Consider the following 27,125-nt stretch of genomic DNA (forward strand, 5'->3'; position numbering starts at 1 on the left):
GCTATATCTCGGCGCACCGGTATATCTTTAACTCACAGCACAGTAGCCAGATGCGTGGGGATCACCAGAACGCTGCTATCCTTAACAGCATTTACAAAAGGACTTCAAAAGTATAAGTATTAGCATTGTATCTTGAGACTCCTGATGGGACTGGGTTAGACCTTTTTTGGTCTTAAAAAGGAACTACTCCTTTTTTTCATGCAGGAATGGGCTAAAAGAAAGGGTTCATTGCCCTGGTACGTTTATGTTGCCTCTCCATCCCCCTTTTGCACTTTGGACTGCTTTGTGTCTTTCACAGTTTAATTTTTTTTCTGTTTTTGTTGTTGTTTGTTGCACAATATTTTTTCAGTCCCTATTAGTAAATATACTGCTTTGGACCAACTCTAATTGCATTATCTTTGAATATCAGGCTAAGAAAATACTAATTAACATACAAGCGCTTGACCTAAAAAAAAAAAATAATAAGGTAAAAGTGCCTAAAGCACTAATCAAAATTAAACTAATTTAAAGTGCACGTGTTGGAAAGAAATTCCTTAGTGGTATAATACTATTCTAGGAATGGCTGCCAAGGGGAACCTGACACAAGTTTTCCCAAAACGTGTTACAAAACAGACAACAATTGGAAATACAGTCCCCGGCACAATAAAATACTTAAAGATACTAAATGTACCAATCCCAATGTCCATGGTAATGTCAATGAAATATCCAAAAAAACAGGCAGAGAATGTAAGTCCTGAAGTGTCTTTTTTTCAACAATAATCTCCTATAACGTAAGAGAGAAAAAAACAGACCATTGCGCAGCAGACAGACTCAGCGGAAACTTTCTCTGCACGAATACAAATGCCTACTTACAGCATGCTCTGTTAAAGCATGTGGTTGATATAAACTGTGCTTTAGCCACCAGTCTCCTTCCTGGATCCATGAATCCCACGCAGTCTTCAGCAGTCTCAGCATGATCTTCAATACAAGTACTCACACCATACACCAAATCGACATTACCCCAAAAATAATGACATAAATATAGTGTAGTACTGTGGGTACACTTTAATGTAAAAAAAAAAAAAAAATCACAAGACAATTCACACTTACGATGTTGTAACGGTGAAGGTGTTAACCAGGCTCACTAATAAAGGTTCAGCCCACTTGGTTACCCGATACATGTGTTAACATCCTGGAGTGTCAGCTCTTGGACCCAGATGTCCTAAATGCATTACTGTGACTGTCGCATAATTTGCACACAAAGATTTCTGTGTGTTTTGCGTTTCCTTGGATGCTGGGACCGGGAGATTTCTAGGCTGTAAGTTTCAGGGTGGTTTTGTCGGAGAAAGTCTTTTCAAATGTGTCTATGTATAGGGGTTCCGGAGTCATGGGATACCCCAAAAAGTTGGATCCTGGAATTGAGTGAGACTCTCAGATAAAGCCAAGCACATTACTCCGGTCAAACTCTGACTCTGAAAACGCTATTACGACTTACCGCCAGGATTCCTGCTGCAGCATCTTCCAGACAAGGTAAATGGGCATGAAGGGGTTAATTTATACCTCTAGCCATACAGGGGGTCCCCATTATAAGGAGGGGTACCCTGACACATGCCCAGGTACCCTGATACATGCCAAGGTACCTTGAATCTGGTATATGGGTTCAGGGGGTGCTCCAGCTATGTGATAAAGCTGAACAGTATTTATTGTGTGAACAAAGTTTTAAAAGTTATTTCTAAAGTGTGCCAAGAATGAGGCTAGTGAGTGTGTAGGAAAGTTATACTCTCACTCCATCCCTGACACCAGAATAGGAACTTATACATTTCATCACACAAAAGACAGGACCGTACATTTTATTAAAATAATTATATTTAATAGGTATATGTACTGATAACCTGTAAATGAACTGTGGGATTTCCAAGTCATGGATTCCGAGAGACCAGATGGCTACCAAGCTTGGTGCCTATAGGTCTATGCAGAGTCAGGACTTGAAAGCCTCAGGGATGATAAGGTGTTAGAACAGGAGGGGTACTGCAGTTCTGCTTGAGTACCCACATCCTGGGCTAACACACAGGGCTATCCGGCCACCATTTGCCAGGACCCAGACTGTGGAGCCTGGACAGTGGGTGGGCTCAGTATGCAAAGAGGCAGAGGTGCCAGGATGGCGCATTCCCCTTTACAGACTGAAAAAAGGTGCCTCTCGGCTTTATAATACCGGCAAATCGGTGATTGCCTGGAAGGAGAATTCCCACGCTCTGATAGGCTGTAAATGTTACTGAAGGAGACCCTGAACCCCATAAGGGGATTTGCAGCCAATGAGGAGCGCAGATTCCAAGAGCCAAACCAACAGCATCAAATTCACAGATGTTCTGTACTGAATAGACGCGAGCCGGCTTCAAGGATTTTCAACTCAGAAAAGTTTCCAAGTACTGCTTTTGAGAACATAGCGTTCGCGGCTGGCATTGCATGCCAAAATCAGTTCAAGGACTTTCGAGCGTACCTACCGGTCAAGGAAAGGGCTCCTACAGAGGTAATTTTTGTGAATTTCGTTTAGAGGATAGATTGATTCGTTAGCCCCGTTCCCAGTAAGTGTGTTAACCCTGTAAATTGTGTTACATTGTATGTCTTTTCCTGAAATAAATGACAATTTATTTTACCTCGTTGATTTGCTCAATCAATGATCCCGGTATAAAAAGGTGTTAATAAATCTGGTCTCCCGTGACAAATGTGTCTAGTCTTGACTGTTTATACACTGTTGCCGTCTGCAGCTTGAATCAGGAGCTTGGCATTCGGCAGCGAAGGGTCAGCGTCTCTCTCTCTCTCTCTCCTCGCGGCCACGAATCTTTCCGACACCTCCCCCGATGACTTTACTGCTTGGTCCAAATCTCCTCCTCAATACCAGCTAATGCAATTAGGCTCCACCCTACGCATTTCGTGACCAGGAGTGTCAGTTCCTCAGGGGTTTTGGAGCTCTTCTGATTGTAGTTTTATAGCCTAAAAAGTCAAGTAACCCTTACATTTCCTTAGCGAAGGGTAAAGATCACATTAAAAAACAATGGTAAAAAGTGACATTAGCTGCATCTTTAACCAATAACTGCAGTATCTTAAAATGCCCTCAAAACCACTTTTAAAGAATGTAGGAGAATCATATATTCAAATGACAAAGCATGACTACCCCTTATATATAGTAGAGGTAAAGGGATTGCCTTATCACCTTCATTCAAAAAACGTGACTTCCTGGACATATATACATTTGAGATAAACATTAAAAAAATTACACATTTTAAAATACAATATACTAAAAAATTGTTAATAACGTACTTCATAAGCGTAGAAATGATAAAGTGATATTTAACCTCTAATGGTCCGAGACAGAATAATTACTACTTTTAATTTTTCAAAAATGCCGCCAGATCGAATTCAAATGTTCAAGCCCTCTGGTTTCTGGGTTTTAAGCATATACATCCAACAACTTTCATGTCTAGATATAACGTTTATCCCATTCCCCCTCTCCAGTTTGCTATAATGCAATCTATACCCTTGCATATTAAACCCTCTGGGTTTTGGCCATGCTTAATTTTAAAGCAATTTGAGACACTAGGTGTCTAAGCCCTTTCTAATGTTATATACATGTTCTGCAAATCGCTGAGAGGTCTCCCTGTCCTTCCAATATATTGTACCCCACATGGGCATTCAAACAGGTACATTGAGAAATTGCTTTTTCAACTCATAAATGACTCAATATCATAAGATTTTCCAGTTACATTGGATCTAATTTTTTTTTTTTACATTTGACGCTAAATTTACAACCAATACATTTCATACATGTATAGTACTCCTTTAGGTCCCACATGACCTGTTCTTTAGAGGTACTAATTGGGCAACTCGCAGCTGGTGCAAGTTTAAAAAATGTTGCCCTCATATTCAATTTGAGGTTTCTTCAGCAAAAATGTTTGTAACTATCTTTCTGTAGTATTCCCCCAATGTTTGTTAAACATTCTATTAATTTTGGGGGCCATTTAGTTATATTGAGTAACAAATAGAACAAACTCATTTTTGTCAGTGATATCACTCACTTCGCTCCTTCTTTGCCAAATGCAAGCTCCCAATTGAAGCTGCGGATGGCAACAGTGTATCAAGAGTCAAGACTAGACACATTGTAAGTGCGAATTGTCTTGTGATTTTTTTATTAAAGTGTCCGCCATATTTATGTCATTATTTTTGGGGTAATATAGATTGATGTATGGTGTGTAGACTAGTATTGGAGATCATGCTAAACGGCTGAATACTGCGTGGGATTCATGGATCCAGGAAGGAGACTGGTGGCCAACGCACAGTTTATATCAACCACATGCTTTAACAGAGAATGCTGTAAGTAGGCATTTGTATTCATGCAGAGAAAGTTTCCGCTGAGTCTGTCTGCTGCGCAATGGTCTGTTTTTTTTTGTTTTTTTTCTCCCCCTCTTATGTTATAGGAAGATTATTGTTGAATAAAGACACTTCAGGACCAACAACCTTTGACTGTTTTTTGGGCATTTCATTGACAATACCACAGACATTGGGATTGGTACATTTAGTATTTTATTGTGCTGAGGACTGTATTTCCAAATGTTATCTTTTAGATCAGTAAAAATATTACTTTGGACAAATTCTGATTTTATCATTTTTGAGTGCAGGATAGACTTTTTTTTTTTTTTGGTATACTTTATAATTGTTTGAGAGTTGGTGGGTATTCCGTGTCTCCCTGTCCCTTTTCTACATCTTTTATGTTTGCCTTATATGATACATGAAACAATGCATATTTCTCACAAATACATTTTATTATACTAACCAAGGAAACACTTGAGGAATATTACAATATACTTGTTGTTATGTTCATGCGGACAATGCAGTACCATGCCGAGATGTATCAATACTCAATATTAAAATAATCCAAACTCTTATAAAAAATAAAAAGTTATATTTTTTCCATTTCCAACTTATCTGATGGGAATTCTTAGTATACAATGTTTGTTTTTTTATACCAGCGTTTCCCAAATGGTGGGTCGCGACCCGGCACCGGGCCACGGCACCAAAATTGCCGGGTCGCAGCGAGGCTGGCCGCGCGGTGTCTCCCCCCCGCCCCCCCCCGCTCGAGTTTAAAAAAATGGCAGCGATTCCCCTCGCGGTCCCGCTCCCTTCCTCCCCCCCGCTCCCTTCCTCCCCCCCCCGCTCCCAACGTGGGACGGAGGAGGAAGTCCTCTGCGGCCCGCTTCCTCCCGCGACCCGCTTCCAGAGCTCACCTCCCGTGGCACCTCCTCCCGAGCCCAGCTCCTGTGGCACCCCCTCCCGAGCCCACCTCCCGAGCTCACCTCCCGTGCCACCCCCTCCCGAGCTCACCTCCCGTGGCACCCCCTCCCGAGTTCACCTCCCGTGGCACCCCCTCCCGAGCTCACCTCCCGTGGCACCCCCTCCCGAGCTCACCTTACGTGGCACCCCCTCCCGTGCCACCCCCTCCCGAGCTCACCTCCTGTGGCACCCCCTCCCGAGCTCACCTCCCGTGGCACCCCCTCCCGAGCCCACCTCCCGTGCCCCCAAGCCCACCTCCCGTCCCGGGCAGCAGGGGATATCGGGGGCAGCAGGGGATATCGTGGGCAGCAGGGGAAAGCGTCCGGCGGCAAGGTAAGTCACCCCACCCAGTCACTGTCAAAGTCACTGTCAAGTGTCACTGTCACCCACCCAGTCACTGTCACCCACCCAGTCACTGTCAACCCCCAGTTACTGTCACCCACCCAGTCACTGTCACCCACCCACCCAGTCACTGTCACCCACCCAGTCACTGTCACTCACCCAACCACCCAGTCACTGTCACCCACCCAGTCATTGTCACCCACCCAGTCACTGTCACCCAGTCACTGTCAAGTCACTGTCACCCACCCATCCACCCAGTCACTGTCAAACCCAGTCACTGTCACCCACCCACCCAGTCACTGTCACCCACCCAGTCACTGTCACCCACCCACCCAGTCACCCACCCACCCACTGTCTCCCACCCACCGTCTCCCACACACCCACCCAGTCACTGCCTCCCACCCAAGTGTCCCAGTCCCCCCTCCCAGTCCCCCCACCCACCCAGTCCCAGTCCCCCCTCCTACCCACCCAGTCCCCCCTCCCACCCACCCAGTCCCCCCCTCCTCCCACCCACCCAGTCCCCCCCTCCTCCCACCCACCTCCCACCCACCCAGTCCCCCCCTCCTCCCACCCACCCAGTCCCTGGCCCCCCCTCCAGTCACTCACATCCGTCATTGCCTGTAATTCACTGTTTGTGTCTGTGTGCGTATAGGGGAGAGCGAGTGTGTGTGTGTGTGTGTGTGTGTGTGTGTATCTGTATCAGTGTCTGTGTGTGTGTTTGTGTGTGTGTGTGTGTGTGTGTGTATATATATATCAGTGTGTGTGTGTGTGTGTGTGTGTGTGTGTGTGTGTGTGTGTGTGTGTATCAGTGTCTGTGTGTATCAGTGTCTGTGTGTGTGTGTATCAGTGTCTGTGTGTGTGTAGCAGTGTCTCTGTGTGTGTATCAGTGTGTGTGTGTGTGTAGCCGTGTCTCTGTGTGGCTGCGTGTGTGTGTGTGTGTGTCAGTGGCTGCGTGTGTGTGTATCAGTGGCTGTGTGTGTATCAGTGTGTGTGTCAGTGGCTGCGTGTGTCAGTGGCTGTGTGTGTGTGTGTATCAGTGGCTGTGTGTGTGTGTATCAGTGGCTGCGTGCGTGTCTGTGCAGGCCCTATAGGCCAGTATAGGCGATAACATTTTTAGTGGGTCACGAAGGAGAAGTTCAAAAATAACCGGGTCACGGAAAAAAAAGTTTGGGAAACCCTGTTTTATACAATATGTAGTTTGGTCTATCTAGACAACAGTCTGGATAAGTATTCATTAATCCGCAATATTGATTAAGCTTAATCAATGTTCAGTTTTAGTTGACTAGTATGTCTATAATGATTGTGTATTTTAATCAATTGTTATTTTTTTTTTTTTTACGTATTCCTATGCTTTGTTCTCAGAAACCTCAGTACACCTACACTATACCTGCCCATAATTAGATCATCAAAACTTTGAAAAAAAAGTGTATGTGCCAAGTTTTTTCCAGTTGTACAATCATAAAGACATACCGACTACATCAGTGACTTCCAACCTTTTTTTGGTTAAGGAACCCTATATGAAATTCTCTGGAACTTCAACCATCTCTAATAACGAGTTTAAAATCAGATGCATTATAAGAAACCCCCACCCTCGCTCATAGCATGTCTGAGATCAGATGCCTTGTCAATTCTTTTGTATTTCATACAATTTTCAAATTAGCAGAAAATTGCAGGGAACTCTTTAGGGCAGGCCTGCACAACTCCAGTCCTAGAGGGCTGCAAACAGGCCAGGTTTTCAAGATATCCCTACTTCAGCACAGCTGGCTCAATTAGTGGCTCAGGTCATACTGAGCCACAAATTGAGCCAGCTGTGCTTAAGTAGGGATATCCTGAAAATCTGGCCTGTTTGTGGTCCTTGTGGACTAGAGTTGTGCAGGCCTGCTTTAGGGGATCCAAAGTTTCAAAGGAACCCTGGTTGAAAAACACTGCACTGCATCACCTCGCTATGAAGTTGCAGCTTTCTATTGGCTACTGGAGCAAGGCTGACGATTTGGACAGTGTGTTTTTGGGGAAACTACTATTATTTTATTTTGAGAGCCGGGGTAGCCCAACAACTCAGATGTTTATATAATATATATAAAAAACAGCACAGTCTGTTGCTTTGAAAAAAGTTATTTTACTATTTAATTATGCGAAAAGTACTTGGATTATGTTTCACATAGAGCAAAATGTCCTTGATACATTGATACCATGTAATTCCAATTAGACTGTAAGCTCCTCGGGGAAGGGACTCCTCTTCCTTAACGTTACTTTTATGTCTAAAGCACTTATTCCCATGATCTGTTATTTATATTATCTGTTATTTATTTGATTACCACGTGTATTACTACTGTGAAGCGCTATGTACATTAATAGCGCTATGTACATTAATGGCGCTATATAAATAAAGACATACAATACAATCCCAGTCAGGAAGCTATTTGTTGACTACTTTCTTAAAGCAGCAGTCCAGGCTGCCGTTTTTTTTTTTTTTCTCCTTTAATATGTGTATCAATACAATCCACACAATGACAAGTAATTAGCCAAGTTGCCAATCAGCAAAGATTAGGCTCGGGGATTCACTAAATGGCTGTTAGAAGAGGACCAAAGATGCAAAGTTCTGCGGGAAAGCTCATGTTACCAGGCAGATACAATTGGTGCACTGCTAGAGAGAGGGCAGGGCTCAAAATGGGGTGTGCCCGAGCCTACTTCAGAAGAGGAAGGGGATGCGACTTTGTAAATTGTTGCTATAGAAACAAAAAATGCTCGTTACATTATAAAAAAAAAAAAATCTTCAGAGTTGTTTAAATAAAAAAAAATGCTACAAGTATTTTCGCATCGTACAGAACTGATTTATTAAAAAAAATAATAAAACATACATGTAGGATATTGCTTGGTCTGCAGCTTTAAAGCTAGAGAGTTGGGAGAAACAGTGCAGTGCAAATGTTAGACTGTTCTAAGAATACCTGCATCCAGGTCTTTTACTCCCTGCGTTATTAAAAACTGCCAGGTGCTTAAGGTGACACAATCCTCACCTTTAATAGTTCATCCACAAGGATACATTTTACATTAAAGTTTGATGTGTTATAAAGCACACTTTCTGGTATCTTCTTGCACAGATTTAAATTTCTTGAAGGTTTAAACCAACGGAGTATAATTTATTGTAGCTAATCAGTCATAGTATATTTACATTATCAACTATGCATTCCAAATATATATATATATATATATATATATATATATATATATATATATATATATATATATATATATATATATATAAAAAAAAACTTAGTTTTCTTGTTTCATCATCTAGTTTGTAAATTCATTCAAGAAAATAGTAGGTAATTAAATCTTCAAAAGAAAACCAATAAAATAAATGTATTCTATTTTTTTCTGGTAAATGATTTGGTGCTTCCCAATGTAAATAAGTAGAATGTTGCACTGCAGAAGCAAAGGCGATTATGATCATACTTCGAATGCGATCCCATGGCTTTGAGGGGGTGGGAGTTTTGGGGACAGAGTTCCATGACACCTCTGACTGAATTACCATATTACAAAGGTGTAGAAGCAATTTTGATTTTTTATAACAAGAGTGGTGGCCAAAATGACAAATCTGGTTAATCTGTGTTGAAACATGCAATTCCTCATATACATTGTATGGAAAATAGAGAAAACTGGCAATAAAATAGGAGAAATGAAAAATTACCTTCATGTACAGTTATACCACAATTGTCACACTGGATTATTTCATCAGCATCCTCACTGTTATCCCCAAGGCAAACACAACATATTAAAATATGATCCATTTTCTGGGAACTCCATTTTTCACTTTTCTCAAGAATAAGTGAGTCCTGAAACAGAAGAAAAACAACGGGAAAATAAGACAAAATATTCATGGTTTACTACCAAATCAGACATGCCATTAAGGCATGTAAAATACAACACAAACGCTTAACCTTATAATTTCCTTAGGACTGTAAAGTCTTAGGTCTTGATTTCAAAAATAAAAGTTACATAAGCGCAGAAGTGCCACTCAAATGTATTTTTATTTATATGTATTCAGTCTCTGTAGGATTTAAAAAACATCCAGAACAGACATCATGTACCATTAACCTGGGACTCTGCATTGTTGCATTGTCTATTTTAGGACCAAAAACAAATGTAATTATATGTAACTATAAGTAGCAGAGTAATTGATACAGTTGAGTTACAGATAAATTCCCCCTCATCAACTGGTTAATCACATTATATGAAAAGAGTTAACCAACTAAAAGAAGACAAAACATAATGACTGCTTTTAGTTTTAAGAACGGTTACAGGTACTAGCAACTATACAGGGGAGGAGGGACAGCACCTTTTATTTTGCCAACCATCTCCCTATCTTCCCCTCCACCACTCGTTAAAAAACACCAGCACAAAATTCCAGCAATGTTCTATGCAGACTATTTCCCATCTTTAGGGCCGGCGACAGGGGGAGGGGGGTTTGGGGGCGAAACAGCCGAGCCTACTGTCCCGGGCCCAGTCAGTCAAAGGTGCCCGCCAGGCAAAAAGGGCCCAACCCCTCCCCAGGACCCCACCACATGCAAGGTCCTCCCCTTTGCTGGCCGACAGCCACCTGGAAGGAGGGATTCTCCAGGCTCTCATTCTGGAGGACAGGGGCATGAAGGCCCATTTCAAGGGCCACATGTAAGCCCACAATGCTCCCTGAACCATTTCCCACTTTTACCCTCCCCCCCATGTCCATTACCTCATCATAATACCCCCTCCCAGGTTCATTACCTCCTTTCCCTCACCCCGCTGTTCATACCCGCCCCCCAGTGCACTGGTGAGGAGGGGGGCCTGCTTCATATGTTTCTCCTGGGCCCAACGATTTCTTTTGTCGGCCCTGCCCATCTCTACCTGAGGAAAGAAACATTAAACTGGAATGAAAATGTGTTTACTATGTTGTTCTACCACAGGAGGCGAGCACTTTCAAGGGGAGTTTTTAATCTAATTTACAATGGTCTAATTAAGATTATGAGGGCCCTGCAGTAATATGGAAGAAAGCTATGCAAATGTAATTATTATTTTTTTTTTTAAGAGGATTGCATGTGTGTGTATAGATATATTTATTTTTATCACAACAAAAACATCTTAAAAGGAAAATATCCCTTTACTCTTTTTTTCCCCACTTTTTTTTTTTTTTTAAACTTGTGTAGGAAAGCAGGATGTCTTTTGAGCTGAACAGCATTAAATTACTCACCGGAGTCCGCCTGCTTCCCGAGATACTTACTGGGGAAGGTGCCACAGGTATTTTCCCCTCCAGGGGACCAAAAAAGATTTAAATCTCCCCCACGTAGGCCAATAGGAAGCTACAATGGATTACATTGCAGCTTCCTATTGGCCTGTGTGACGAGGAGATTTAAGCCTCAAAGTACCAGTACTCGGGAAGCTGGGGGTTCCAGGAACTGAAGTTAAAGCATTTCAGCTCTGAATAATCCCTGCTTTCTATCAATGTAAAAAAATAAAAAAATACATTTTCTAAATGGGTGGGGCCCAAGATGGAACTGCTGCTTTAACTACATTTGAGACGAAGCTAAATTAAGTAAAACAAGAACGGCTTTAAGATACTACTTTCTTTAACCCTTCTGCGCTGAAAGGGCCGCAACCCTCCCAGCAATTTGCAACTACACGGTTGTGACAACACCGTGGTGATGGGCGCAAGAGGCCCCTCCTTTTCCAATCAGATTGTGTGACTGAATCTCACGCAAAAAACTAGCAAAATACGGTAGTAATGAATGCTTCATGGGCCAAAAGAGCCTGCCATAGTGAAGTTCAGTTAATTCCATACGGGCACCCAAGTGGTTCACAGCATCAATCAATCCCAGAATAATTTTTCTCTATTTACACCAGGTTTTTGAACCATGATGCTGCCAGATCCCGGTCTCCCTCCTCCCATTGCCTGTAAATTTAACTTTTCATTTTTGCCATGTTCTTGTAAAACCCTACAAATATAGATGCAGTCACCAATAGCACAAAAAAAATATGATCTTGCAATAATGTGCCTTTTTATTGGCCACCGCAGCCAAAGTATCACAATTCTCCTCACTTTTATACACAATCCCAACTCTTACGTTCTGCTCAAGGATGTCTTCTCTCTCCCCCTTTTGTGTCTAAAGCCCTCTCCTGCCTTAAACCATTCTCGCTGTCTGCGCCACAACTCTGGAATGCCCTACCCCTCAATATCCGACAAGCACCCTCTCTATCCACCTTTAAGACCCAACTTAAAACACACCTCCTTAACGAAGCATACAAGTAGCTCCGTGGCTGATACTTGACACCTCATACATCGACCTTGTCCCCTTGCAGACGGACTTACCAGAACACCTTCCTACTGTCTCTGTACGTTCTTCCTACTTACCAATTAGATTGTGAGCTCTTCGGGGCAGCAACTCCTAAAAGTTACTTATGTCTGAAGCACTTCTCATGATATTTGTTATTTATATGATTACATCACGTGTATTACTGCTGTGAAACGCTATGTACATTAACGGCACTATAAAAAGATATACATAAATAGCTAACATCGGGGGACATATTTTCTTTATGAATTTGAAGTTTAATTTGTTGGCAACTGGAGAGGCCCTGCAGCCAGGAGCAGAGCCTGTTGTGCACCAAGGAATCCCCAAGTTCTGCAGGATATATATATATATATATATATATATATAAATATATATATATAACCTATTTTTTTTTATACAATAAAAAACTAGTACAGAATGGCATGAAAGAACAGAAGATATAAGGGTGTAGTCTAGTGGTTAACATGCCAACTACTCCGGGTCCACAGCTTGACCAGGCTTTTTTTGTGTGATTACTATCTGATTCTTATGCAAATTAGGTGCTTTCACTTGTGTTAAAATGTATTGATTATTCTTAAAAAACTAGTATAGCCAGTGTTCCCCAAATACAGAATCAGAAACCACTGCTCTTTTCCAGGGGTGCTAAAGTTCAGTCTACCAATACATACATAAGCAAATTGTTTTTATGATGAGTAAGGCTAGACCAATTAGTTAAGCATATGTAAATTTGTGATATCCTGAAAACCTGACACTTATAATCCTGGAGTACAGAGTTTGAGCACACTTCTTTGCTCTAGTTTATTCATCACTGAGGCCGTGTGTATACGTTCGTGTGGTAACTGAGAATTTTAATTTACCATTTGTGACTCGACCAAAATCTGGAATATACTGTAATATAAATGTTACCAATTATCGCAATTTCAATAAAGAACATTATATGCGCAATTGAAGTTTTAAATGAGGGTTAAATTTATAATTTAAAAAAAGTACAATTAAATCACATTTATTCATCAACCCCCTGACAGTCATCACCTTCCATCCTTCAAGTCTAAAAAGTTAGAAATTATGTGGTAATTTTACAGAGAATGCTTGATACCAGAAGCAGCAACACATCAAGTTACTTTGTTATGGTGGCTAATAAAACAGAAGCAGCATTGCACTCAAATGCATTCATATTTTAGTTCACTTTATAATGCAGCCTCCCTCTCAAGCATATGTATTCAAAACATTAAAAAAGAGAAACTGTTCAAGTAGGTAGCTCCGCCCAGACTGAGTAGGACAGGAAAAACTTCTGCCGATGGCCCATAAAAGGCTTCAACGCTCACCTGCAGACAGTCTTGGGATTTCCGTAAGCTGAAAAACATACTATGTAGCCTACATACAACAGCGAAGGGAAAATACTCACCGTCATGAACGGGAAAAGAAAATTACGGTAACCAGACTATACATTTTCTCTTTTTCTGCTAACCATTCATGGTGGTGATACGAGTGGGACATACCCAAACAGTATTAAGGGGGGGGGAGGGGAGGAGTACACCACGCACAAGTGGTGATTCAATAAAAATACTTTTTTGGAACACCTAGTTTATGTAGATGCTCTTCTTTTGGATTGTTTGGTTGATAAGGAAAGGAGGAATGACGATCTGATTTAAATGAAAGGATGACACTACCTTCAGTAGAAAATGATCCACTGACCGTAGAACTATTTTGTCCTGATGTATAAGGAATGGCTACTTACCACACCACGCCTGTAGCTTGTCTACTCTCCTGGCTGGAGTAATGGTCACAAGGGACAACGTCTTCCGTGTTAGCATATTTAACGATTGCTCTTGTAATAGTTCAAATATGTATTCCATTAGTGCCTACAGGACTAGTGATAGTCCCAAAGCACTATCCTAAAAATGTGATGCCTCAATATCTTTATTTCCTGTAAAAATCTGCAGATAAGTTTCCACGGCCAGATTTCTTTCTTGTAGTGTTGTTAAAGCTGCAACTTGCTCTTTGATGCAACTGATGAGCCCTTTATCAAATCATGTTTAAAGGAACTTCACTGGTACCATAGAAGAAGGGTTATAGCAGTATTGGCAATTCTCTTACACCCCATTGTAGGAACTTTAACGGTATTACGGTAGAATAGTATAGAAGTCGACCCCATCTTGTGTCTTTATGGCTTCCTGAAAGGCCCTTTTCCAATAATTCTGCTCAATGGCTAGGCTGCTAGTGCTGTGGGTGCTAGTGCTGTGGGTGCTGTATTGGTCCGTGATTTACAAAGCCATGGGTTTTCAACCGCCATGTTAATTGCCTGAGAGCATCACGCTCGCCTTGATCAGTCGGGTAAGATGGCTAACCCCTCCGCTTTCTCCAGCTCTATTTTTCTCGATACCCTTGGCATAAGCAGAATTGGCAGGAAAATGTACACCAAACGGAAGTTCCATGTGAAACTCGGGACATCCATCTGAAAAGCTTGTGGATTATCCATCCTTGAGCAGAACTGGAATACCGTCCTGTTGAAAATGGATGCCATTAGATGCCCTTATGGTTGACTGCAACGACCTAGTATACATTGAAAAATCATCACGTTCAGAGACCATTCTCCTTTATTCAACTGTTGACAGCTCAAGTAATCTGCAGTCATCTTGTACTGACATGGAAGATAGACTGATGTTAACTTGTTTAGGTAGGTCTCTGCCCAGCATACGATGGCTGCTGTCACTTTAATCAATTTTATGCTTTTCATTCCTCCTTGTCCCTGTATATACTTGGACTGCCACATGACTGACTGATTTTACCATGACGTCTTGGCCGGGTATATGCTGTTGAACATTGGTTTGATAAAGTCTGTACTGATCGAACCAACTTCCTTGCACCATTATTTCACACTGTAGATGCATAGCAACAATGCGCTTTGCAGGTTCTTTCTTTGCCAGCATAATGCTCCTCTGGTACTTCAGGACAATGATATATACCAATGTTATGATATTCAAATCCCCATCCATTAGTTAAGGAAATTCTCTTATGGTCTCATGTTTACCCTTGAGGTAATGAAGTGGGGAAGGTTTGAGTTGATCTTTCCTAAGAGGATCATACAATCATTTGGCGATACCTTGTATGCAGCTCGAAAGCTTCTTCATGCATCCGCATCCACTGGGATAGTTGTTGTTCTTGCTATCCTCGTAATGGTCAAAATCGACCTCGAGTGGTACTTCAAGTCTTTACTTCTCCATCTGCAATAGACTACCTTATGAAATATTCTATAAAACAGCATATTCTTATTCGTCGGAATCCATTCTGATACGATCATGTCTTAACATCATGTGAATTGAAAACAGTTCTTTTAAGACCCTCTGAAGAGTTTATCTTGCCTGGGAGTTCCTTTCTATGAATCTTCCAATTCCAAAGCCTCTCAAACTGCTTTGATCAACGCCGCCACTAGTTCTGCATTGAAAAATTAATCCTCTTCCTGTAGATCTTCCTGGTCCAAAGTCACAACACCTCTCATATCTGTACCTCAAAACCTCAGATGAAAAGTCTCTTGTCGAGGCGTATGTGACCTTGACTTATGTGGTTGTTTACTTGTCTACAATACTTCTGTTTCCACTGTTTGTGAGACCGAATCCTTCATCCAATGAAACTTCTTTTCTCCAATTTAGTCTGGGGTCTGCAACCCCGCTGATTTTAGGCTGTCCTGACAGTATCTTTCCTTCGAATGTCAGAAGTTGCACAACTTCTCTTTATTGATACTTTTTCTTATGATGTAGTGCTTTCACTGCGAATTTGGATGTCCCTTCCTCGAGCAGTCCTCCGTGGTATTGTTATAACATAAAATCAGTAAATGTCCTAATCACAAGCTCTCGCTTTGCTGGAATGGTCAGCTACTCAGAAATTTTAGGCAGCGACCCTTTGGCTGAATTGCTCTCAGCTCACACTAGAAGCATCTAAACATACCAAGCTCATTCTAGGACATTTAGTCCCAGCTGATTCACCATGACCAAATGACCATCGACGTGTACCACAACCTGCCACAGCCGGCCGCTTTGCCTTTAAGGTAAATGCTTTACCCTGAAACCCCCTGCCCCAAGCCCTTAACCTAAAACCCATTACCATAACCACTAAGGCCCGTTAAAATTAACCCCCTACCCTAAGCACTAAAATCCCTTCAATTAATCCCCTACCGTAAACCACCAAAACCCTGAAATGAACCCCCTAACCTATGACCAAAAACCTCTACCCTAAAATCCCCTACCCTAACCATTAAAACCCCATAAATGAACCCCCTACCATAACCTCTAAAAGTGGCCGGTGGCAGGGGTTCCAGCGGCGGATCGGCTGTGGCACAGGTTGTTTGTGGTGAAACGCTGGCGGTCAAATGTCCCATTCCGTACCTAGCTGGCTTTAAATAGCCCAAAGAGGTCTACAGGGCGCTCTCACGGTTTACACTGTCACTTACAGTAAATGAACATACAATATTTTGGCACGAAGAAGCGTGCACCTGTGTGGTCACTTCCCAATGCATTGTTCCAACGCTTCCGAGGTCTGCCCTGGTCTCAGATGGCCACTAAATAGTTTCCATGTGGAGTGAGAGCCGAGAACTCCCCCACCGTTTGAACTACCAACGGCAGTCCTGGCGGGTAGCCAAAAAATAAAACTACTCTGATGTACAGTAGGATAGAAAAAGGCCGTCTGCTAGTGAGAGGCGGCAGCTTTTATGGGCCACCTGCATTCATTTTTCTTATGTGATGGGCAGAGCTACCCACTTGTATCACAGCCATGAACGTTGAACAGGAAAGAGGAGTTAATATTTTGTATTTGGTTTGGCTTCATTGATTGTCGATGACCATCTATTCTCGTATATTTTAAATCACTAGATTTGTACTTTTCCTGTCTAGGTATCGGATTTATGAAAAACAGCACAAATATTGTGAATGAATTACAATGAACGGTAAGGGATAGTTTCTCTCACAAACAAGACAACACTTCAGAAAACCTTATTGTAGCTGAATCTTTGAATTAAAGATTCAATGTTGGAATAAAGACCTTAAATGTGTAGCACATAGGTAAGGTAGTATGTGAACCCGAACAGTCCCTTGTGATGAAATAAAGAGTCTCAAAACAATTCATAAAATCAGTGTTCCCTTATCGCATATATATGCTGTGGATTAAGACAGTGGTGCGCAAACTGGGGGGCGCGAGACTTTATTGGGGTCGTGGGCTGTGTGGCGATTACAGAAGCCCCGCGCTAAGAGCGTGATATGAACCTGCAGCGTCATTTGACGCATCATTAGAGGCGAGGGAGGGCGCGACCAGGAGGCACCAGGTAAGGGGGCGCAGGGAGTTCGCGCACTGCTGGGTTAAGAGACATGATCCACATTTCCATTTGTGCAAGCAGTTAGTGTACCAAAGATGCGGAGGGTACTCAAGGGATCTCCTACCTTGCACTGCAGTGGACGTGCTCCTGACGATATCTGGTACAAGAGGTGAATGGAAGCAATGGCGGTGCACAATCGAAAAATTACACTGTGGCTAGGGAGTAAAGCTTAAGAAAAATATTTATTGGCACATGGATGCAGGATAAATAAACTCTTACGCGTTTCAAGTACTCTGGATAAAGCGCCATGTGGTGCAAAATGCATAAGTGTGGTTTTTTTTTTTATCGTGCATCCATGTGCCAATAAATATTTTTCTAAAGCTTTACTCCCTAGCCCCGGTGTAATTTTGACTGTGCACCGCCATTACTTTCATTCATCCCTTGAATTAAAGAGCAGCAGTGTCCAGCGCAACAAAGAAAAAGAAACCCATTTTTAATTTGAGCACAAAAATGTACGGGTTAAATAAGGGTTTATACAGAGCAACCAATCTGAAGGATGAGAAGTCTTTCTGATGATGCTGAAGCTGGTTGAATAAGAGAAATGGGCCTTATTTATTAGTAAGCAGTTTTCTGCCATAAGGTCCTTCCAGGGCTTGAAGACCCCTTACAGCAAATTCAAGTAATAGGTTGAAAGGTGTCTTCCAGCGCCAGAAGGTGTTTTGTGGCAGAAGACTGCTTAGTAAATATGGGCCAAAATGTGTAGGGATCATCTAAAATAATTAACAATAGTATCCAAATGGAAAGTGACATGTAAATCTTAAATTGATTCTGCTTTTAAATGAATAGAGGATAAATACATTTTACATCTCATTTAACTGATGCAGCTGAACATGCAGCATAGAGACACACACTATACACAAGTACATCTGCTACAGTACATCTGTCCCCACCAACACCACCACCATTCAGAATTCTCTACCATTCTGTAGTCTGCAGTGGACATTATTGGTTTCCAAAATACAGTCCCCTTAACTTAAAGGAGCATTTTGGGAACCTCCTGCTTGCCGAGATACTGCTTCCATAGGTGCTGCGCTGATCAATGATTCTTAATTCTTCAGTGGTCCGCGGGCCAACAGCAAGCTCTAACGGTTGACCTAGCGGCTTACTATTGGCTTCTGTGCTGCGTGAGATTTAAACCACCATATTGTTTACCCAGTCAGGGATGCTAACGGAAGCACCTTCAGGATGTACATCTCTCAGTAAGCAGGGTGACCACAAAGCTGAAATTAATGTGAGTTACCACTAGAGACACCCCTGCTCGGACCTAGGGGGGGACACACCTAGGCGGAACTACACCTTTAATCTCCTGCACCCCCAAAATAATACTTTGCTCATTATAGTCAATATTTTCAGATTGTGACAAAACCTTTACAAAAAAAAAAAAAAACTTCCAAGAAAACATCTTCCAAATTGTGTCTGTAGCCCAGTTTATAAGGTGGGTGCTTGCCAACAGAGGCATACCTAGCAAAATTCTGCTTGGAACCTCTAGTATATTAATATTAAGTAATATTTGATTTATTTGATATCCCTCAAACACATCTACATCATTACATGTAATATGCAGCATAAAGCAAAACCAGCCTTTCAGACAACCTGATGGATTGGATCAATGAGAACAGTAAATAGTCTGCAAAATTAAATAACAGCGTAACGAATCATTTATTAAATTACGAGTTTTAAACAGCAAAAACATGGATTCACTTCATTTACTACCTCATTGATTCAACAATAGGTGCCAGTAGGTATGGGTAAGACATTACACATTTAACTATGCTGCTTCTTCAGTGGAAGGGAAAATGTGTTTATGTTTCAGATTGTGTCCTGAAATTCTTCTAATTAACAGTCTGTTACATGGTACTGCAACTTTGCAATAATAAACCAGTACTTCCCTTCCAAGAAAGGTAGATTGTTTTATGCAATACATTTGCAGCATAGCAGATCTCTCTAATCTGATTGGAAATGTAATTGAAAAACATAACTAAAATATTATAAAAATACATAGACCATAACCCATATTGGATTTTTTTTTTCTAACAGAGTATGCTGTTGGCCATTTATTTTAAAACGTGATGGAAGCAACAATGTATGCATCACATGCTTTAAAGCAGGGATGCGCAAAGTGGGGGGCACGCCGCCCAGTGGTGATGGAGAATTTCCAAGGGGCGGGGGGGGGCTCTCCCCCAAGGCACCTGCCAGGGGGACGGCGCGAGACCTCTGCAGCTTCTCCTACCTGATCTTCGGCGACACGTCGCCATGGTAATGGGCGTCAAATGCCGCCACGGGCTCACGTGATGCCATAGCAACATGATAACGTGACCCCACAACGTCATTTGACACCTAAACCTTGCAGGTGTGGGGGGGGGGCACGAGCCGGGAGGAGAGAAGGCAGGGTCAAAACGTTGCGCACCCCTGCTTTAAAGTATAACACTGGGTTAAGCCTCATGTGAACCAAAGTAAGCAGAATAATTCTCAAGATGGTTGGAAGAACTTCACTAGCACCAAATCTCCAGAAGTTTTTTAAGTCAATGGTAGTACTGTAGGTTAAATTCTCAATTAACCTTCCATCATTAATACCGCTCTGTTGTGAGCCCACAAGGCTCTGTCCTTGGACCTCTGCTACTCTCACTTTACACCTCTTATCTTGGTGAACCAATACAATATTTTTGCTTTCAATACCATCTTTATGCCGATTCCTAAATCTACTCCTCCCCTGATCTCTCACCTTCTGTTCTGTCACCGTTTCTCAGCCATCTCCTCTTGGATGCACCACCATTACCTGAAGCTTAACATGATCAAAAACAGAATCAATATGCTCTACCCATTCCACAACCACCGCTACACCCAACCTCTCCCTTACCGTCAATATCGCAATCTCATCAACACCCCAAACCCGATGCCTGTGTGTCATCTTTGACTCTGCCCCCTCATATTCCGTCCCTCACCAAGTCCTGCCGTTTCCACCACCGAAATATCGCTTGGATACGCCCTTTTCTCACTCATGACAACTAAAATCCTAATTCAATCACTTATCCTGTCCCACCTTGTCTATAGCAACCTTCTCCTTGCGGCCATTCCGCTAATCAGCCTTTTCCAACTCCAATCCATCCAAATGCTGCTGCGGCCAGACTCATCTACCTCACTGACTGCTCCACTTCTGCTTCTCTACAATGCAAATCCCTACACTGGCTTCCCATATCCTCTAGAATTACATTTAAAACCCTAGTTCTGACTTACAAAACTCTCAAAAACACCCCATACATCTCAGCCCCCATTCCCAAATATATCCCTAAATGCCCCCTACGTTCTGTCCAAAACACCTGCCTTTCCTCCTACCTTAATACATCCCCTCACTCCCGCCTGCAAGACTTCTCCCGTGCTGCTCCCCCTCTCTGGAATTCCTTACCAATGCCACCAGACTCTGCCAAAGCATTCAGACATTAAAAAAATCCCTGAAAACTCACCCTTTCAAGGAAGCTGGCAGAGAGAATCTGGCATACCCCTAACATTCCCCACCCTCCAACCCTACTGGGACCAGCTATGAGACTGGACCAAACTCCACGCTAATATCCCTCAACATTTCAACCCCCAAACCTTAATGAGATCAGCTGTGCAACTGGAGCATACAGTACTCCACACACTATCTTTTATTTCAACATTGTCACTTATTACCTCTAGATTGTAATAATCACAGGCCAGGTTTCATTACCTTTTGTATGTGTTTGTACTAATTTGTCATCTCATTTTATTTATGTAATATACATAAATATACTATAAATATTTATAAATATATAAACATAATATACTGTGTACCCCCATTGTCCCGTGTTGCAGAGTATGTTGGCGCATTACAAATAAACGACAATAATAATGATAAAATAGACAGAAGTCTCACCAAGCGCTTTTGAGAAGCAACTTATAAAAATCTTTGACTAACGTTAAACCAAGCCTATCAATATGGAAAAGCATTTAATAATGTAAGATACCTTTATTTATATAATTTGGTATAAGTACCTCAAACCACCACAGAGCAACAGTAAAAGTATAAAAAGTGCATTACTACATTCGCCCAAACTTTCAGATTCATTTTTGTAAACACATAGGAAAAACATTTTTGGAATCTATTATTATTATTATTATTATTATTATTATTATTAATCTGCCAAAGGCGGAAGATTTAGTTTTTGTAGCCAAGGAGGATTTGTAAAATAAAACACAATGGGATTTAGATTCCAAAGGCACATACATATACAGGTGTGTGTGTATACACACATATACATACACACACACACACAAAATCATGCTGTGTTAAATATCCTCAGGCTACAACCTCTGATTTCCCAAAGGGAAAAGAAGGTATCGTAACAAAAATACAAAACATGTAACTTTCAAATCAATGCCAAAGAATCAAAAAGTTAATTTGTAAAGGTAATGTCAAGAAAACGGAGTGACATTTTTGCACTCTTTGATAAACCTAGCAGAAAACATTTTACATTACCTCATTACTCTTGCTTTGAGACAGTGTCAGACTATCATTCGTCAACTCCTCATCATCAGCACTATTTCTACTAGGGAATTTTATTTTTTTCTTTCCTTCATCACTAGAACTGCTACCATTGACTTCATCATTGCCTGCATTATTTTCTTCCTCTTCACTACCATCCTCTTCCTCATCTTCATCCCCATCACTTCCTTCACCTATTGAAGTAGTTTTCCCTTTCTTCTTGCCAGCAGTAGGCCTCCAGTCATTGTCATCCTCACTGTCATAATCATCCATCGCATTTAACTCTTCCATTGTGACAAAATCCAACAAAGGTCTGTTTCTACGCAAATTCCACTTTTTGGGTTCATTGGATTGGTCATCTGTGCTAATTTCAATCTCTGCAAGTCTTTCCTTAATCTTTTGAGTCTTCTCATCATTATCCTCTTCTATGGTTTCATCTTTACCGAGTTGTTCCTCCATGCCTTGTTCTTCACTTTCACCACAGCATGTGGTATCTTTCTCTCCAGCTTCTTTTTCTTCTTCCAACTCTTCTACTGCAACAACTGACATTTCATCCTCCATTATGTTTTCTTCTGAATCACTACCAGAACCGCCACCACTATCTTTTGATGCATCCTCACTTCCAATCACACTTCCGTCAGAATCTGTAAAGAAAATGTAAACATGTATATGTACGCTAAAGAAGTAGCAGAAGACAAACCAATACGCATATGCATCTTACCATACGTAAACTACTTAACGGGTCAACCCTCATATATGCTTATAAAAGGTTAGATCTTAGTAGGAAATGTGATATTCTTCACGGCTCTCACAAACACTTTTGCTAACAAGGTGTCCTTCAAATCATTGGTTTCGTCAGTTCTAAAGATATTGAGAGGAAGCTACACTATATACTACACTACTCAAGGATCAAAATAAAGCTTGATATTGAGGGACTAAACTGGTTTTAGTTTCTTTTTTTAATTTTTACTTTGATAGTTCTAAATTATATGAATCATTTAACAAGGAAACCTTGACAATGCGACTTGATAATGTAGGTACCAATTAACAAGAAAATTATATAAATGTAACTGTGCATGGATTTGTTCAGAAAATGTAATTAAACTTTGAAGAATATCTCAATAACTATCTAGATCATAAATGCAGGTAAGATAAAAAAATTGTAAACAGATATTTGTTTTATACATTTTTCCATATGCCTAGGAACCAGAATAATTGCACCAATATTGACCACCAAACAAATATAATGTACCCTTTAAGCAACACTCAACACCATACATACTTGGAAAAAGAAAGTGTACATTACCTTACAAAAAGAAAGAAAATGTCAAAAAAATTAAAATCAGTGTGCACACAATAGCAAGCAGATGGACTAATCTTTTATTTCTTAGATACTTTCACACCTATGATAGCCCAGGCATACTGTGCCAGCATTGACAATCTAGGCATAGCCATGTTACTAGCCTTCAAATTGCCACTTAAAATGTTCTTTAGTCAGCTCTTAGATGCAAAAGAAAGTAGCAACCAATGTAATTGGGTCACAAAACAAATTTTTCAACCAGTGGTATATTCTGAAGCAAAGAGCTGCACAGTACTGCAAACTGTTGAAGACCACAATAATGTTATTGAACAATTCCTATTTATGATGTATATAAAGCATTAAAAAGTTCTGTAAAATACCTGAGGCATCTCCAACTTTAAAATCACTGTCATCTGAGCTATCATAATCCAATGCTTCTAGTAGAGAAGTTGCCAAAGGCTTCACTTGTCGTCTTTTCGAACTCCGATCCACTGAAAAGAAAGTTTTTGTTTTGTTTTTTGTTTTTTAATTTAAAAATGTGGTACCCAATAGATATTACCTTTCAATGCTAAGTGTTAATTAAGATATGAATTCAAGGACACCACCACTGGCAAACAAACAAAGTAACAAAGTTTGTTTTTCAAATTTGATATGCTGACACACTAACTTTTGAGGGCTATCACTATGGTGTTCACAGAAAGAAAATGACCTGTATGTTCAAATAATTAACAAGAGTCAAAATGTTAGCATGTATCAAACTTTGGTTTCATACATATTACCAATGTTGTAAATTTTACCTAGACAAACATTCTAGTGATATACGCAACATTCTGGAGCTTTTTTTCACTGGTAGATGACTTAAAAATATCAAGTGTCAAACGTATGCTTAGTCAGAATACAAGTAGACAACATTGTAAAATATAACGCAAATACAAATGGGTACACTAGAGATATTTACATGGGCAACATTGTGTTGTGCTGATTTTTAATGGACAGACAAGGAGATCAGCTTCTGCCCAACACCAATCTTTTAATGTACCAGTATGAAAAGAAAAAAAAACTAGAAGGTGTGAAACGTGTTTCAACAGTATTTAGGTAACCAATACTTTGTCTACAAAATGTACACTATCTTGTAAACTCAGTTGACAGAAGGGCAGGGTTTATTGAATCAATTGGAAACAAATAAGTGTGCGAAAAAGACCATCTCCTGACGCCTCCTTTTTTGGAGCAGATTGCTACGATTGCAGATGGTAAATGTAGCAGACAATAGGCCCTGGTGATCCAGCTCTGTGGCTTTGTTGCTGATGTACAATTCTACATTTTGACATTGTACATTCCTCACCTAGGCGCCCAGCAGCATGGTGTTACAGAACAGGGAGTAGCAATGAATTTGTGAGGCGGGCAGGGCCATAGCATTACAGAGCACTGCACTACTGCAAGGAGCATTGTCTCTACCAGTGCAGCGCTGGAAGCCACTATCACAACATTGATAGTGCAGTGTTTGAGGGGCCGGGAAGGTAATGCAGAGCCGGTGGCCCCCACACGAAATACGACGCATGTGCGGTGTCTAGATGCAGCACCGTCCTTCTAGTGTGAGATATTAGGAGCGCACTATGAATGAATACAAGCTAGAAGCGCCGCAGCCGCCTCTCGCATTGTTCAGACAACAACGTTTGCTTTATCTGCGATTGTGCGGCAAGCGGCAGTCGACACACACGTGTGTGTGTGTGTTATGTGCATAATATATGTGAGGTGCAGGTTATAGTCACATACGTGTGCAGCGCATGTATACATTCGCATGTACTAACTGCAGCACCGTCCCTGCGCCTCTTTTACATCTCCTCATTCATTACAAAGGGACCCCCCTTCTCCTCATCACTTCTACCGACTACCGCGACAGTAAACGGCACTCACTTGGTGAAAATGAAGCTTCAAAACCGGCGGAAACAAACACATACACAAAAAAAAAACCCAAAAAGGTGTTTCACCACCGGACGCGAGAACAACGACACCAGCTGCGCAGCCGTCTCCCCTCCCCCGGGCGGCAAGGCGTCGCTCGTGACGTCACCATGTGGGACGGAGTCTCGGCGCATCCGTAGCTGCAGTAGGGGGTCACGTGGTACGGAAGAGCTGGGACTCAATGTCCGCCATCTTTCCTTAGGGCAAGAAGTGAATTGGAAGTTACTGTCTTTCATATTTGCAGTAAAAATGTGAAGGCGCCAGTGGGAAGGGCGGAACGCCTTCAGAGGTAGATAATGCTTCTAGTAAATAATGGAGTCATGCTCATTGGATCACTTGAGTGGTAATATAAGTAGCCACAAGGAGGGAAACGTGTATTCATTCACACGATGACGGTAAAGTTGTTGAGAGTTTAACAGCAAACGTGTCTGTACTTGTATTACATTGATTGTGGTGAACTAGTATCGTGATTTTCTAGCCTCTGCTCACATAGTAAGAAATAACTGAGAACTTACCTTTGTTTGTTGCAATAAACGTATCCCTCAACTTTCCCTCATGGTCATAATTATGGCTCAGTTATGAATGTGCACAAATAATACGTTCTGTATGATTAAATTACATACTTGGTTACCTGACTCAATTAAAACTATAGCAGTACTTCCGGATATGTACAAATATCTTATATCTCAAACAAAGAGGGGGGGGGGGGGGAAGTTGTGCCTAGGTACTGCCCACACCGGGGCTAAGACCTTGGACCCTCCCCTGGTAACAAAAAGGAGCTGCAGCCCAAATTCAGTGTTCTTTGTCTCCCACTCCTCAGTGAGAGGTGTGTTCTCTTGTGCTCACCCCTTAGGGGGAGGGGGAGGGAAGTGTGATTCTATGTGGAGCCATGGACCTAGTTTCAGGCCTTCCCTCCCGCAGGGGAGTGGAAGCAACTACCCCATACTCCACCAGGGAGCATGGGAGATATGGAGAGACTCCTGGGGCCTCAAGCTCCTTGGGTTGACTCCAGGGACCAGAGAAGAAGATTGCTCTACTATGTCAGTTTGCTGTGATGTATGCTGTACCAGAGAATAAAGACCACCATTATGTTTTACTCATGCCTGAGACTGCAGTCTTTCACAGGGAGGGAAATGGGTGCAGTCCCTGCAGGAAAACCTATCTCTGATAGGCCCTGTTGGAATGGAGGCACTGCACCAAAAATAAGAGCTACAGATCCAAAAGTCTGTCCTGTCTAATCCCAACTAACTCCGGCGGACACTCAGTATCCTGTAAGCCTAACAGGTAAGCAGCACTACACCGGTAAGCAGCACTACACCGGTAACCAGAACCGAATCTCCCTTACGGTGGGGGAAAAAGAGTTCAATTTGAAGGCGCTGATGAGATCTAAAATCTGAGAACCAGGCATGCTTTGCAGATAAAGGATCTTCCACTATGCCAAACTGAGAAGTGCATGAAAATCACTTTATCAGGGCCATTGCAAGAGGAATTATTGGTAGTGTACCTGGGGGCTCTTGAGATCCGAGGTACCAGAACCCCCTGAAGGGGAAACTATCACATGAATATCCAAAAATTCATGTCAGGCGGAGAGGTGCTTGATAACCCCCGTATCAGGCCGATAGCAGAGGACTGATGTGTAGGGCTGCTGGGATCCGTGGGACCCCCTGAAGGGGAATACAGCTGAAGGTCCAACCAAAAGTGTTCACAGTATGTGTGGGTAGCGTCCCAGGGGGGGTCCTCGACGTGCGAGGGACCCTAACCCTCATTTAAAAGAACTGCAGCAATACAATAGCAGTTCCCGCCAAAACGGGAGAACCGCGTGGTAAGCTTTGCAAGATGCAAGCTTTTCTTTGCAAAATTGTGCAGGGCTTGGCGCAAAAGCTGAAGCTGCGCCCTGAAATGTACTTGTAGGCGCGAAAGCTGGAGCCGCGTCCAGCTTATAGTGCCGGGACTCCTGCATCCACCAGGGGGAGGAGGTACTGAACTTTCAGGTTGTGTGACACCACTAGGGGTGTAGCCGGACACAAGCTA

At 41.9% G+C, this 27,125-nt stretch overlaps 1 protein-coding gene across 27 annotated transcripts in view; it reads right to left on the bottom strand.

Moving 5' to 3' along the window:
* Positions 1-25,210, bottom strand: part of PHF14 (PHD finger protein 14) — a 416,918-nt gene extending 391,708 nt beyond the window's left edge. For 21 of the 27 annotated variants that reach the window (XR_012799268.1, XR_012799269.1, XR_012799271.1 and 18 more), the window contains exons 1-5: positions 25,050-25,210; positions 23,516-23,626; positions 21,830-22,479; positions 10,408-10,527; positions 9,335-9,479 (exon numbers count right to left, since the gene is read on the bottom strand). Coding sequence is in view for 22 of the 27 variants with exons in the window: in XM_075587244.1 (XP_075443359.1) it covers positions 9,335-9,479; positions 10,408-10,527; positions 21,830-22,479; positions 23,516-23,626; position 25,050 (1,027 nt within the window). In the remaining 5 variants the exon portion in view is untranslated. The remainder of the gene's footprint in view (positions 1-9,334; positions 9,480-10,407; positions 10,528-21,829; positions 22,480-23,515; positions 23,627-25,049) is intronic. The other 6 variants (XM_075587256.1, XM_075587252.1, XM_075587246.1 and 3 more) reach the window with 3 other exon arrangements.
* Positions 25,211-27,125: the final 1,915 nt, after the last annotated feature.

Source organism: Ascaphus truei, chromosome 2 (assembly GCF_040206685.1).
Source record: "Ascaphus truei isolate aAscTru1 chromosome 2, aAscTru1.hap1, whole genome shotgun sequence".
NCBI classification, from domain to species: Eukaryota; Metazoa; Chordata; class Amphibia; order Anura; family Ascaphidae; genus Ascaphus; species Ascaphus truei.